This window comes from Halichondria panicea, chromosome 17, assembly GCF_963675165.1.
Source record: "Halichondria panicea chromosome 17, odHalPani1.1, whole genome shotgun sequence".
NCBI lineage: Eukaryota > Metazoa > Porifera > Demospongiae > Suberitida > Halichondriidae > Halichondria > Halichondria panicea.
Window position 1 is genome coordinate 2,660,504 of NC_087393.1, and position 14,025 is coordinate 2,674,528.

General features: G+C 40.3%; 3 protein-coding genes across 5 annotated transcripts; 1 reads left to right on the forward strand and 2 right to left on the reverse strand.

Annotated features, from left to right (window-relative positions):
- Positions 1-259: 259 nt before the first annotated feature.
- On the reverse strand, positions 260-3,530 carry LOC135350930 (transmembrane protein 220-like). 2 transcript variants are annotated; one of them, XM_064549794.1, is made up of 6 exons: positions 3,372-3,530; positions 3,285-3,314; positions 2,217-2,277; positions 1,549-1,681; positions 1,419-1,472; positions 260-515 (listed from the first exon to the last, which is right to left on the reverse strand). In XM_064549794.1, the coding sequence occupies exons 1-6, from the start codon at positions 3,429-3,431 to the stop codon at positions 386-388; spliced, it is 468 nt and encodes a 155-aa protein (XP_064405864.1). In that variant the 5' UTR covers positions 3,432-3,530; the 3' UTR covers positions 260-385. The 2 variants fall into 2 exon arrangements, with proteins under 2 accessions (XP_064405864.1, XP_064405865.1); XM_064549795.1 differs by lacking the exon at positions 260-515 and adding an exon at positions 522-988.
- A 23-nt stretch (positions 3,531-3,553) lies between these two features.
- LOC135350917 (mitogen-activated protein kinase kinase kinase 9-like) lies at positions 3,554-10,674 on the forward strand. Its single transcript, XM_064549782.1, has 6 exons — positions 3,554-4,669; positions 5,431-5,514; positions 6,312-6,383; positions 7,004-7,051; positions 9,102-9,231; positions 9,466-10,674. The coding sequence occupies exons 1-6, from the start codon at positions 3,737-3,739 to the stop codon at positions 10,584-10,586; spliced, it is 2,388 nt and encodes a 795-aa protein (XP_064405852.1). The 5' UTR covers positions 3,554-3,736; the 3' UTR covers positions 10,587-10,674.
- On the reverse strand, positions 7,806-13,847 carry LOC135350921 (delta-like protein 1). 2 transcript variants are annotated; one of them, XM_064549786.1, is made up of 8 exons: positions 13,677-13,847; positions 13,220-13,570; positions 12,676-13,024; positions 12,446-12,523; positions 12,064-12,233; positions 11,848-11,905; positions 11,651-11,791; positions 7,806-7,943 (listed from the first exon to the last, which is right to left on the reverse strand). In XM_064549786.1, exons 1-8 carry the CDS (start codon positions 13,755-13,757, stop codon positions 7,861-7,863), a joined length of 1,311 nt encoding a protein of 436 aa, XP_064405856.1. In that variant the 5' UTR covers positions 13,758-13,847; the 3' UTR covers positions 7,806-7,860. The 2 variants fall into 2 exon arrangements, with proteins under 2 accessions (XP_064405856.1, XP_064405855.1); XM_064549785.1 differs by lacking the exon at positions 7,806-7,943 and adding an exon at positions 10,773-11,263 and having other exon boundaries at positions 13,677-13,846.
- Positions 13,848-14,025: the final 178 nt, after the last annotated feature.

Below are 14,025 nucleotides of genomic sequence, written 5' to 3' on the forward strand. Positions count from 1 at the left end.
AATGGCATTGCAGCCTTTTCATGCAGAAGGGTGCGTAGCACAACTTGTCCATGGAGTGTTGCTACGTACTCTACATTATTTCTTTGCTCTAGAACGCTATAGTTATTGGTAACCGCATGCAAGGCTCTACAGTACTGATGCAGCAGCCAGTATACTTTTGCATTTGGAAGGCGGGGTGCTTTCATTGTCTCAGGCAACAGGTTCACAGGTTCACGTACATGTATACATTGAGAGCTGTCCCATGCATTTTTAGCCATAATTAAATTAATCGGCTGACAAACTTATAAGCTTAGCACAGCCAAAAATGAATATCATGATTTGAAGACATGCATGGCGGACTTAGTTGAAGTATTGTGTACAATGGTACATTATCAACTGCAGTAAGTCACAAAAGGTTTGAACAATGTTCAGGAACTTCAATTCTTGGTTGAATAAACTCTTTATACGCCGCCCATAAGACCAGTGTTGAAGTGGTGAACAGCAGTACAATAGCGTGATACCATGAAGACGATGAGCTGAGCAAATATTAAATCATTGGCCTGTTACAATTAAGGTTACGGTAAACAGTTTGCTCATGAATATTCATGATTCTCTTATAATGATTTTTGTGAAACTATAAATGCCATGAGAGAAGTTTGAAGCACATACATGATAAATATATTGGTGTATCATCCTGTATGACAAGTATCAGTCTTCAAAACGTTTTCCAGTGGAAGCTCTGAGCGATCATCAAGTTACTAGAAACAACATAAACTAGTAGTCATTTTAAACTTCCAAAAACACTTCTAGCTCTGTGTTCTTGCTCTTATATGATGCTTCTTACCATTCTGGAGGGCGGGTCGAAGCGTTTTTTTCTTTCCAGGCCAAGAAACTCTCACAAAATAATAATATGTAGACTAACTCCACTTAAAATGGCGGCCAGAGCCAAGGAAAACAGCCTCTTGTGAGCTTTCAGTAGTCTTTTTTCGAAATATCTCTTCGATCCGCCCTGCATAATTATAGTGAAGCTACAGTAGACTGTACCTAAGCTTTATAGTAAAAATGTCTATTTGAGCCATGAAATGACTACTGCGTTTCAGCTGTACTTCCAGCTCATTCTAGCTGGAAAAGATCACTAGATCAAGCTCATGAATAATTAATGAGCAAACGGTTGACCCTAACCTTAAACCTCAGAGAGGATTCAGGTGATCAGTAAACTGATATACTTAAGTTATGAGTGGCAATAATAATAATTATAAAGGGGTATTTACGTACAACCCATTTGATTCTGTTATATATGTGTATACGGGACAGGACCACTATAATCAACAAGTTAAATAATTTAAGTTGATCTCAATTTCCATTTTCTGGCACTGAGAGATTGTTTCACTTGATTTTGTTAGCATTAATGTATACCCGTTAATTAGTGCATGGCTTACTTGTGTGAAAGCAAAATGAGCCAAATCAGAACAATTCCAAGACCGATAGCTTCCCTACATATAAAAATATCCATAAAAAATATATAATTATATCCAGCATGTAAATTATTATACAATCATACGTATGTACCTTCCTTCCTCGGTGGAGATTACATCCCAACGCAAAACGTTGTCTACTGTTAAGGTGATTGAAGTTTGTAAAACAAACAGTGCAAGCACTCCAGTGAAAACTGTTGTGCAAGCAATCCACCAGTATGTTGACTCTGCAAGAAACAAAAAATGATAATAAGACAAATCTGGAAGTGTTTTACTAAACAGTACTGTGATGTAATAACTGCATGGTATCCTAAATAAGTCCGTCTCAACCGTCTATGGCAGAAGGATCTGCCATGCATGAACATCTATAGGTTGCTATAGGCTGCATGTCCTTCCAAACTCATAGAGGGTTAGTTAGGGCTGAGGGACTGTTTGCTGTTGTAAGTGGTCCAGGGGGACTATTTACAGTAGGGGACCATAATATAAGGGTGTATCAGTACAAACTGCCATAATTTAGCCACAAAAACATTTGTGTAGAATACTGTAAAATAATTAAGGGGCTACTTTTTAATCATTACGTTGCGAGACTACAGTGTACACAAGAGAAGAAAAAATAACAAATTTATATGGTGCTATAATTATTATGGGCGAAATGATCAGGTGGCGCATAATTAGAAGGGGGCCTTATTTCGAAGTATGGTAGATACCAAGAGTACTCTTGTAGATACATATAGATCTATTTATACTGACCTAGCAACTAACCTACAATGTTTCTGTTGATGAATGCTGCTAATGTAAGCAGGCAAGGAAGTCCATAAATCATCTATATATAAAAGGGTACGATAATCTGAGCAATGGACATCTCTTATACTCTACAAACTCAGTTATACATGCCGGTACATACGGCTGCAGACATTGAGATAAAGAAAGTGAATTAAACCCACTGCTTACCTGGACTGTTTTGTTATTTGCTTTAATCATAGATACTGTAGAAGAGAGGGATTGGCAACAGAAGCGGTTCGCGTGATGTTTTACATTGAAGTGTAAGTGTAGTGGTTCTGGGACCACTACACTTCTTCCGCAGGAAACTAACTGTATCACTTACAAGACATTGTAGGTTACATACATTTCAAAGACCCCCAAAACTGAACTTTATGCCTTCTGATCAATGGTGACTAAAATTTGAATAATTATTCTTGATCGTCGTGAAGTAGCTAAGTACATACAGCACTTTTTCACACTTTAGAATGATGCTTACAGGTGTATGTATACCAGGAGTTTATTGAGAAACATATACCTATAATACCTATAATATACATGTGATTAGAACCGCACAGAAACACAGACGGTATCACGAGGGTCTTCGTTTCCAATCCTCTCTCTTTTATAGTATCTATGCTAGATTTTAGATAATTTACGCAGATCTGCATTTATGTCATTCAATCACACACACTACCGTAATTATGTAATTACAGCGGCACCAAAATTTAAGTGCCATGTTGGCCTAACAAGCGCATACGGTTGCTGTAATTAATTTTTTTCTGGCACTTGACACTGGACTGTTTGGCGATGTGGTTCAACTCTTCCGAACTGCTTCAAACTATGCCACTGTCAGCATAAGCAAATAGATCTGTGAGAGCTTAAAAAAGTTTAGTCAAACATGTCACAAACTTTTTGCTTACGCTGTGGTGTAGTTTCAAAAAATTCGGAAGACATTGAACACATTGAGCTAGCAGCAGAACGCAATTTTTGGGGTTCAAAAAGTGCGTCCAAGTCTCCAAAGTCTTTTTTCTTGCGCTGTAATTTACATCAACTCATAAAAACACTCACCATCCAAATCAGAGAGTCAGGATCATTCAACTGTGAATAAATGGATGGCGTATATCAACTGCTGATGTTGACTGATTATCTACTTACTTGTACAAATGTTGCCAATGAAAGAAAGACTATCATCAGTCCCAATCCTATTGTCGACATAGTATTACCACCAGTGGCTAGGCTAGGCTGTGCTAGCTAGTGCAGTGAGCAGTCAGATTGAAACTTAGTAGGAAATAATCGTCATTGGTAGATCCTACCAATGAACATCAATTCAACATGCATGCAAGGGGGAGTGCCACCTCAGAGCCACGCCAAGATTAAAGAACACCGCGCCGTGTACCGAGCAAGAACAAAGCCTAGAGATCTATATCTACCGGTATATATATAGCTAGCTACCAGATTATACCATGACCTAGACGTAGATCTAGATCTACCTGAAGTTCAATCTATTGAAGATCAGAGCAATGTCAGAAGGCAAGCCCCTGGGTCTTCCCAAGGACTACCTCATCACTGGCGTGGAGGTGCTGGAGTCCAAGTTGTTAGGAGAGGGAGCTTATGGTGTTGTCAAACTGGGAAAGTACTTTGGCTTGCTCTGTGCTGTCAAGAAGCTCAAGCCCTCCATGTTCCCGGCTGGCATGAAAAAGCTGGATCAGCAGACTGAGTTAATATTGCAGAGCTTCTACAATGAATGTGACAAACTTAGCCAAATCCGACACCCCAATGTGGTTCAGTTGTTAGGTGTGTTTGCCGACAAGCACACAAAACTGCCAGTGATCGTCATGGAAGTCATGCATGAGAGCTTATCACGCCTTCTCTATCGTACAAAATCCCTCCCTTTCCACATTGAGGTCAATATTTGCCAAGACGTCTCTCAAGCGTTGGCCTATTTGCACACAGCCTTCAAGCCAGCCATAGTGCATCGAGACCTTTCCAGCAACAACATCCTGCTCAGCGAAGAACACAAAGCAAAAATCACCGACTTGGGAGTAGCTAAGGTAGCCAAAGGCTCATTCTTACGCTGGGACGACACTCCTGCACCTGGTACCCTTGTGTATATGCCCCCTGAGGTCAGGAAAGTTCCGGCAGATCTCACTTCTGCAATGGACATCTTTGCACTCGGGGTGAACGTGATTCAGATCAGATGTCACAAGTTTCCTAAACCAGGGCCAGAGTTTAGCACAGGGCGACTGGGATTCAGTAAAATGATATCGGAGAAAGATCGGAGAAAAGACCACCTGGACCTAATGGGACGATCCAATCCTCTCCGGGCATTGGCCATCGAGTGTCTAGAGGACAACCCACGCAGTCGGCCAGGTGCACTGCAGCTGTGTGTTCGGCTAGAGAAAGTGAAGGAGAGCAAGGCATACCAGGAGAGCTGCCAGCTGGCTTCAGTCAAGGTGAGGTGGTGTAAAATAGCAGTTAATCTCTTTTGCTGCAACCCAAGACTGCATACTTTTTATAACTTGTAAGTAATAGTGTCCAAGATGTTATTATAATTGTACTGCTAAGATGTGGTGTATGCGGCTGGTGGGTTCCTGGGGTTCACTGACTCCTGTTAACCTGGACAATAGCTCCAGCTGTGTTCTTTGTTTATGATTACGCTCCCATGTGGTAGCGTGTGCAGGTGTTCAGACCACATTTAAGGCTGCCTGGTTTACCAATGCACCATCGAATGGTTACATGTACAGCAGAAGAGGTTAGACACGCATCATCAATTATCACGTGAATCCACTTAAAATGTAGAACCAGTATTAGCCTACTACACCAAGCAATTAATAAGGAGCGGAAGTAGGCGTGAGGACAAGGCTATGTCAGCATCAGAGGAGGATCGTGGATTAGTGATGCGTATTTATATTGTAGCAAATTACAACTCTAAACTGTAGTCATGGATATTACTACAGGTCAAGAGTAGATAAGACACAGGTACATGTACATGTAGTAGGTTACGAGCTACATGTATGAGTGATCAGAAATATCATCTCAATGTATCACATGACACTCTGACAAGTTATGACGCCTATGTATGTACAGTTGTTTGCTATACAGTATGAAAACGGATTGATTCTGTATGAACAGAACCTAACTAATTTTCCCCCATAATACAGTAATGCCAAGAAATGTATTGTCAACCATCACGTATCCTCACACACACACACAGGACGGAGAGGTTAAAGAGATCAAAGGCCATGTCGCTGAGTTAGAGAAGGAGGTCACTGATCTCACAGATCAATTGTTGATAAAGGTCAGTCCATTGTTCCAACCCTTGCACCTTGTTAATAATAATTTACTTTACGTGCACGTCCTTAGCTTATGATTGATATGTACATGGTACCAGTGATCCCTGCATTTAGTGCCAATTTAGAACAGTTTTTATGTTATACATGTAGCCTAACTATTTCTCTTGGAGGTGGTCTTGTCCAATACGAGTAGCCTCTTACACACATGTACACTGAGTCATGTTGTTTGCTTGACATTGCTTATCTAGAACTCGGAAATTGCTGTACCGTAGTGCTAGAAATATATTGCGAGCATAAAATAAATTCGTACCAATTTTAAGGCGACAAAAACGTTATGCAATTATACGCGATTAATTGATTTCCTCAATTACCCGCCGCAATTTCAATGGGGATTATACAGGCCTCGAACAGACCCTTTAAGGGCCAATGTAAATTGTGCGATACAAATTCTGATAGGCGCTGACATAAATAGCATTAGTTTGTATCACGCATACATTTCTAGCACTACAGTATATTCAATCCATAATACAGCCAATCCATGTCATCTGTTTATTTCACCTCACCCTTGCTTGTGTGTGAAGGGCTATTTTATATTAAAGTTTTAGCTCGTGTGTGTGTGATCTTATGTATATCTGTGCATGGATATCTGTGCTTGTGGGTCATTAATAAATATTTGTAAACCTTAAAGTACATATTGTGTACAGCCGCACATGTGTACATACATTGGTGAGATGACCCAATAAGTACATTCGGCGTCTTGCTGTTACTGTCTGTGTCATTGTTTGCATACATGTACTTGCAGGACACAGAAGTGGGTAGATTGGAGGGAAAGTTAGAGGAGGAGAGGTCATACACTGCTAAGATCCTGGATGAGGTAACTATACACAATGACGTAGATTGTTTGGCAATCCTTCCTAGTATAATATCGCAGCAAAATCTGAGTAACTGAATTGTCTATTGTTCTCTGTGTATTTAATTTTCGTCAGCGCAATAATTATGTTACTATTAACCCGCGGCGCGTGGGACAGTGACAGGTTACAGTAGTTTGTTGGTTTTTCAGTCTGTGTATTCTGAGTCTGAAGCTTACTTTGCACGTTGGCTATTAAGCTAGTTACATGCACACAGCTTTAATTCGGCACTTTTGTTATTATATGCGTACTATTACAGCCCATGGGATGACTTCGGGTTTCTTTGCTGACTCTATATACTATGAGCTCCCAAATGCATGTCAACCTTGTAAAACTCTATGCACCACAACCCGTTTTCAAAGCCAGCGTTCAACTCTGATTGTTCTCTTTTCGTTTACTTTTATTGCCCTTGCTGCTAGGTTTCCATGTTCTTTTAAATACTACTTATACTACTGCTTTTCACAGTACAAAGTTTTGGTTTGGAGAGGTTATAATAATTATAAAACCACTGAAGGTTTATTACTTCAGGCGCTCTAGTTACATGCATGTATGTACATGTACCTGTGATCACTTGTTTTCTTCGCAGCTAACCAAAGTCAAACTGAAGCACGAGGTGTTGTTAGAGAATATCAAAGTAAGTCAAATCTGCAGATAAAACTTACAGTGTGTGCATATAATATTTGTAAAGCAGTCGATCTGAGAGTAATTATGCCTCGAGGCGTAGCCGCACGAGGGATACGGTAAAGCTGACTGTGTGTGTGTCTGTGTGTCTGTTCCTACTATAACTGCTCAATGGTTGTAATGCGACGAAAACTAACAGCTTCTATAGGCTTCTAGCCACGTTCTCTTGGATTTTGATTCGTGGATTAGCAAACTAAAGCTTCTTTCTCGAGTTATGGCTAGTTTGACTCACATTGAAGGCTGTTGCAGTCTCTTCAGAATCTTTCGTCATTATCTGTTCGCACAAAGTTTCTATTCAACTTATAAGTTAGTCTTGCACTAAAGCGCTAGCTTTTTGTTACCTTAAGGTGACATATTTTCACAGGTAGATTTGTTTGCGTTTTTACAGTTTTGTATATTTTGCGGTATAATTTTTTGCGAAATGTAGATCTGGATACATTAAACAAGAGGGCGGCCTTTTTTTGCGATTTACTCTCATTCGCAGAAATAGCAGAAATTAATACACGCGAAAATATGTCACCTTAAGGTAGCTACAAGAGTCAGAAAAGAGCTGTAAAACTAGCTATACTGTTAGTAGCCATTGACCTTGCAGACACACCCCTTATTTCTGTGTACGTATGCGCATGCGCGCTTGCCCCCACGTGTGAGAGAATAAAATCCAGATCAGACAGTTTTTCTTGAGGGCACTAGGGCCTGGTAAGCTACCATATACATATACAACAGCTAGATATAACAATATGAATGTACACAAGTCTTTTCTTTTCATCTTGTCTTCTCAGTTAAAATATGCACTGAAGTCCAGATTCTGGAAGAATCAGTTTTTTCTTTCTTGAGACCACAAAACACTACAATGATACCATAATAAACACAATAGATAACAACAATATATGCAAACAAGTCTTTTCTTTTCAGTAGGTTTATATAGATAAGCTAACTTTAATGTAAAATTCATTATAGAAACTACTAAAACACTCTAATACTTTTTGAGCGAAAGAATAACATAGTGAGAGGCATTAGCAAGCGCACGCTTGCAACACTGGTTATAATTATTACCACAAATGTGTGAGTTGCATGTACATGTATGATTGAGTATCTAAGAAAATGTGCTGATACCATTGAGAATGAATAAGCTACAAATCCAAAAATGTTTCCATGGCAACATAAAGTGGTGAACAGCAGAGGAGGTATGAAATGCGTGTAAGACTCACTACAAGTGCTAGTGTAATTAACCTGGATGTTATCACGTGACCGCAATGACATCAATGCACTGAACTTGTAGTGATTCGTGCACGCAGACCTCCTCTGATAGAACAGTACATACATTTTTTTACGATCACCCCCGTTTTCACCTAAATAGATTTCCCACTCTGACAACTTTTGGGAAAATATTTTTGTAGTTTATTCATTCACCTACACAATAATGGTATCAGCACAAAATGTTTCAATCTTAAGATACACATAAAGTGCAACTACTCACATTTGTGGTCATCTACTCTCTAGACTGGATGCACTGTACACATAGGAGGTAGGACACGATCATGTGCACCACTTTTTTTGCTGAGCTGGCACAGCTTATTGACAATGATTTTCTATGTAAACTTCTAGCTGTTGTTGCACGGTCATTGGAGACTGAAGGCAAACGTTAAGTGTCCCTCTGGCAACTTTAAATATATTTACCAACCGATCCCCTCTATTCTAACGAGTTATACAGTTTTTAGTAGATTCTTGCCAGCCAATACAGCACCAACTGAACTATACCTACCCTATAGTCTAGCTATAATCCTGGTCCTATATAATAGAGACACAGCTAGTCAGGTATTATAAGCTCAGCAAAGCAAGAGTAGCCATAACTAATGGCTGTTCAGTATCTATGGTAACGTGAGCAGAAAATTTAGGAATGTCACAACCTCCTCTGCACTGTACATGTACATGTGTATGGGCAAGGAGTTATGACTTTCAAACTGTTGTGGAGAGCAAAAACTAAAATTTATTCTTTTGATTAGGAACAAACAGCCCAAAAGAAAACGAAGATTCCATTCTTAAAGAAACGCAAAGGGAAGAGCGAAATCTCTGAAGCATTGAAAGAGAATGAACATGTTGCTGGTTCTCTGAATAGCTCAATCCATGTATCAGGTATGTTATGGAAGACAGCATTTACACATATGACAGTTATGGCATGAGAAGTTATTCGAATGCTTTTAGAAACTGACCCTCTTATCTCAAGTCTCAATCGTTAACTGCACAGTAATCTATGGGTTAAAATGTAGTGTCCTTCAGTCCTCAGGCTTTGGAACACTACGACTCATAGGTACCTCATGCCCATGATATACCTATTACAAAGTCCTAACTAGGGTAATTTTGCTACAGCTGAGACTACAATGGTCAAGTCGGGTATTGAACGAATGAAGTCATCGTCCCCACGTCCAAGAAAACGAATCAAAAAATCATCCTCATCAAAATCATCGCCTGGAACTAGCCCAGTGACCACACCTTCTGACGAGCTGCTTCCCATGGGCATGGCTGAGGGGCTGATGGGCAAGGACCGACTGACGTGGTACACTCACCGTTGCCTACCGGAAGGCCTGCAAGGATCCACCCTCAAAGCTCATGACCTGGGAAGTAGACTATACGTCTGCTGTGGTGAAATGGAGGATGGTCTGCCCAACAAGGGTGTCTTTTACTGCCCGATCCAAGACTACACTCGCTGGAAAAGAGCCACCCCGGACGTCCCACAGTACCAAAGTGCATCTGCAATCGTACAAAATGAGCTGGTTCTCATCGGTGGTTTAAGTGCGGTTAATGGCAAGTGTACAGGAGCGGTACAATCCTACGACAGCAAGGCTCAGATTTGGGTGGAGCGATTTCCTCCTATGCCGACTCCCCGGTCGTCTGCATCTGTGTTTGTATACGCCGAGTATGTGGTTGTAGCTGGTGGTCTAGATGACAATAACACGGCACTGAATGTTGTTGAGGTCCTACATATTCCTTCTCAGACTTGGGAAAGTTCGGCTCGACTTCCGATCAAGATTGCTGGTCACTCAGTAGTGGTGTGTGGGGATCTTGTCTACATGTTAGGTGGTACAGATAACACAAATTTCCAGCAATCTGTTTTTGTCGCATCAGTCCAAAAAATTTTATCAGCCTGTAGTCGATTCCAGATACTCGCTAGCATTTCTGTGAATTCACTTTTCTCGTCAAAACTGACATGGACTAGAGTACAAGACTGTCCGTTTATCAAGATGACTGCTGTATCGAAAGAAAACCAACTGCTAGCATTTGGCGGAGAGGAGGTGACAAAATCTGCAAATTCTGTCGCTGCAGAATGGATATGGATTTTTAATCCGCAGAGCAATACATGGACTCCTGTGCAAGGCATGCCGTCGGCACGGAAACTATGTTGTGTCACTGTTTTACCAGATAACAATCTAATAGTCATAGGGGGAGACCCAGACTACAGTAGGATTGATATTGCTCAGGTTGTTGTGTGAGTTGTGTGGTGTTTCATTGTTTTTATTATCTGATAACTATTCGTTTTACCACCATGGAATTATTTGAAAATAAATTTTAATATGCATGTATCATTAAGTGAAAAATTATCTCTCATCAGTGCATGCTTCTGTCCCGTTAATGCCACAGATTAATTATATACATGTAGATACAACATTTCTCCAAGCTAAAATAGAACACAACCAATGATTGTTTTGTAATACAGAAAACGCACAGTCAATATAATTATTATGGTATAGTTATAGTTGTTGCTTAAAATAATTATAAGTTCAGCAATGATAAATTGATTATTATGATACCAGATTAGTGGATGAGGTGTTGATGGCATAGTTTTCATTCACACTCGCCTTACAGGTCTTGGAACTCGCTTTGACATTAGGAATTGGAAGTGGAACCTTTCGGGAACCTGTTGAAGAAGGTGGCCCCAGGCCTTCGTTCACATAGTATTGGGGGTCACTTGGTTGCCTTAGTGCCAGTTGCACACTGGGAGGTAGAGAGTCTGATCGGACATTGCCATTGCCATTGCCATTGCCATCTTGTGTGAGTGGTATGACAGAGTAGTAAGGATGGTCGATATGCTGTGGAGCCAGACGAGCATAGCTATTGTTGCAATGAAGCTCAATATCGTCAGTTGGTGAGGGTACATGCACATCCACACCTGCACGTTATGATCATTTAAATCAGCTATACCAAACAGCAGATAATTTTACGGGATAAACATTTTCGGTTTTCGTAACCCTGAGCACGAATATTTACCCACAAATGAAGCTATAATTGTTGACCACCTTTACCTGCAGTGCAAGCAGCAACCACGAATTGACGAAATATTGTTCAGTCACGAATGTTTTGACCCCCCGAAATTACCCGCTATACAATAGTTTACCATTATGTGACATCTATAATGGGCCGTCAAAATACGGGTGACAGTAATTTGATACAACCATAATAAGCACTGGATTGTGGTGCTGTGATACGTCACATTCTTACAGTAGGGGATATAAATTACAGGGATGAGGGAACCCAACTAATTGCAAATATATCTCACTTCTCATTTTCTGCACTCTGTTTCGTCTCTTAGTTGCTCTGACAACACAGCTTACAATCACAGTGATAATGAGCACTATTGCGACCGTGAAGACCAGTGTAGTTGAGAGGATGACCACAAGTAGGCTACTATCTGGTTTGGCTGGATAGGGTGTTGGATCAGTGTGCAAAACTGAGTTATAAGTTATTAGCACTTACAATAATTCACTTCGCACAGGGCACCTGAAAATCCCTCTAGACAGACGCAATGATCATCCTGCATACATATAGATAACACAACAGAACAGTGTTCACTCACTTATAAGTTAACAAAATCTTTCCTATATATAGTCAAATAAACCATGACCTATAAATCGAATTCAGTTATGGACACACCCTCAATACATCCTAAAAAGGTGTAGTATACGTATATACCTTACAAGTTCCTCCATTCATACAGTTTCCCACAGTGCACTCCGAAGGGCTTCTGTGGCAGTTCTCTCCCACATAATTTTCAGGGCAGGAACAATGATACATATTTGGACCATTGTTAGTGCAGTTTCCACCATGCAGGCAATGATCATTGTGACCACAAGGGTCAAGATCTGAAGCAGATAACAATGCAGGGATAAAGACGTGATCTTTGCTTTCGGCAAGGTATAAAATTTTCAACCTTTTGATAAAAGGAAATTAAATCTATATCTATAATTATGTTCATTACATGCTACTGTGATAAATTGCGTGTATATATGCATGCCCCTCCTATATAAGGCATAGAAATTAAGTGGGATTTGCTTATTGACGATAACTTTCTCACCAATATCACAGAGTGTGCCGTTGTATCCAGGTTTACAAACACACTCCCCAGGACTGTTACAGTATCCACCTGCAGAAGCTGTATGCACGAAATAGGCTATCATTCAATGAAAAGTATATAAGGATTTGTTTGGGTCTTAACGCATGTGTATAGCATATATCTCATATAACCTCCTAATTTTAGCATATCTCATAATAATCTCCTAATTCACGGCATTTCATGGAACTTACAGCAATTGGTAAGTGGTACACATTGTACACAGTTGGTGCTCTCATCAGTGTATCCTGGTTTGCAAACAATGTTCCCCAGTGTATCACATCTGTAGTGACCAAGACTATTGTATCTGTGCTCACAAAACTTTGAGCAGTTGGCCCCATAGTAATTGGCAGAACAAGCCAAACGAAAAGCCATGCTAAATATCGCATGTCCCAGCAGTCCAGAATAGGAAGCTATTGGTGTTGAGATGGGAGAAGGTGTGAGGCTAGACAAGTCAACAATCACAGTATCAACGTATTCATCATTTTCAGCACCCATAGGATCATCAGCATCAATGACTTCAATGGCAAACTGAGCAACACCCTATATACCAGTAATTGGTGTGTGTGCAAACAACAAATTAACTAGCTGTTTTGCGTCCAAATGCAGAAAAAAACGCCTACATGCAGTCATACAGTCAATACATGACATGTAATTGTACAAGTATACACGCACTATTGATACTAAACAAAGTGCATGTATTATATAGATCTATAGAATACTATATATTGGACTTACAGGCCAAGATACTCCAGTAAAAACTACTGGGTTAGGGGCTGATGACTCCGCGTTGGATGGGGAGAGTTGAATTACTCCATCTCCCATCTCAAATGCAATCGTATCACTGTTGGCAGGCCGAGTGCTAATTCGTCCATGTGTGCATGTATCACTAATACCCATAATATTGGAAAATTGAGCCTCTCGAAGGCATAAAACAAATTTGTTGTCACAATTCACGGCACACATGTCTGGGGAGTCAGTTCCATCGCAGCATTGAATGTTGGGAGCTATACCAAGAGTGTGATTCAAATTGTTGTACACGTGCAATGTGACATGGAACTCAAACGCAGCATCAGCTCTGTTTTGAAGCTGGAATTAAGAGTAAAGAATAAAGAGTAACATATTCAATAGCACTATAGGATCTATGCCACACATGCATGGAAGAAGAAATAGATTTACAATCAATATAGCTTACCTTGTAAGAAAAAAGGGCAGTCACTAACATAATCTTCACTAATGGTTGAACTCTAACCACCATTCTACTGTGCTGTGACATGAGTTACTAAGATGTTGTAGAATCCTTGGTCAAAATCTGCACAGATTGAATGTGCAGAGCTTGCAAATCGTTCTACTCACCAGACTCCTCCCCCTCCCCCCCCCCCCTGAAAGTAGAATGCTGAATCAAATGGAATCTAGACTTAGATCTACAGTAGACGTCTCGTTTATATGATGCTGTCTTTAGTTACTATACCAGAGAAAGGACCTACAGAGCTCAGTTTAAAACTACCTCAACCCAGATCAGGAGCATGTGTTTCAGTCCTCAA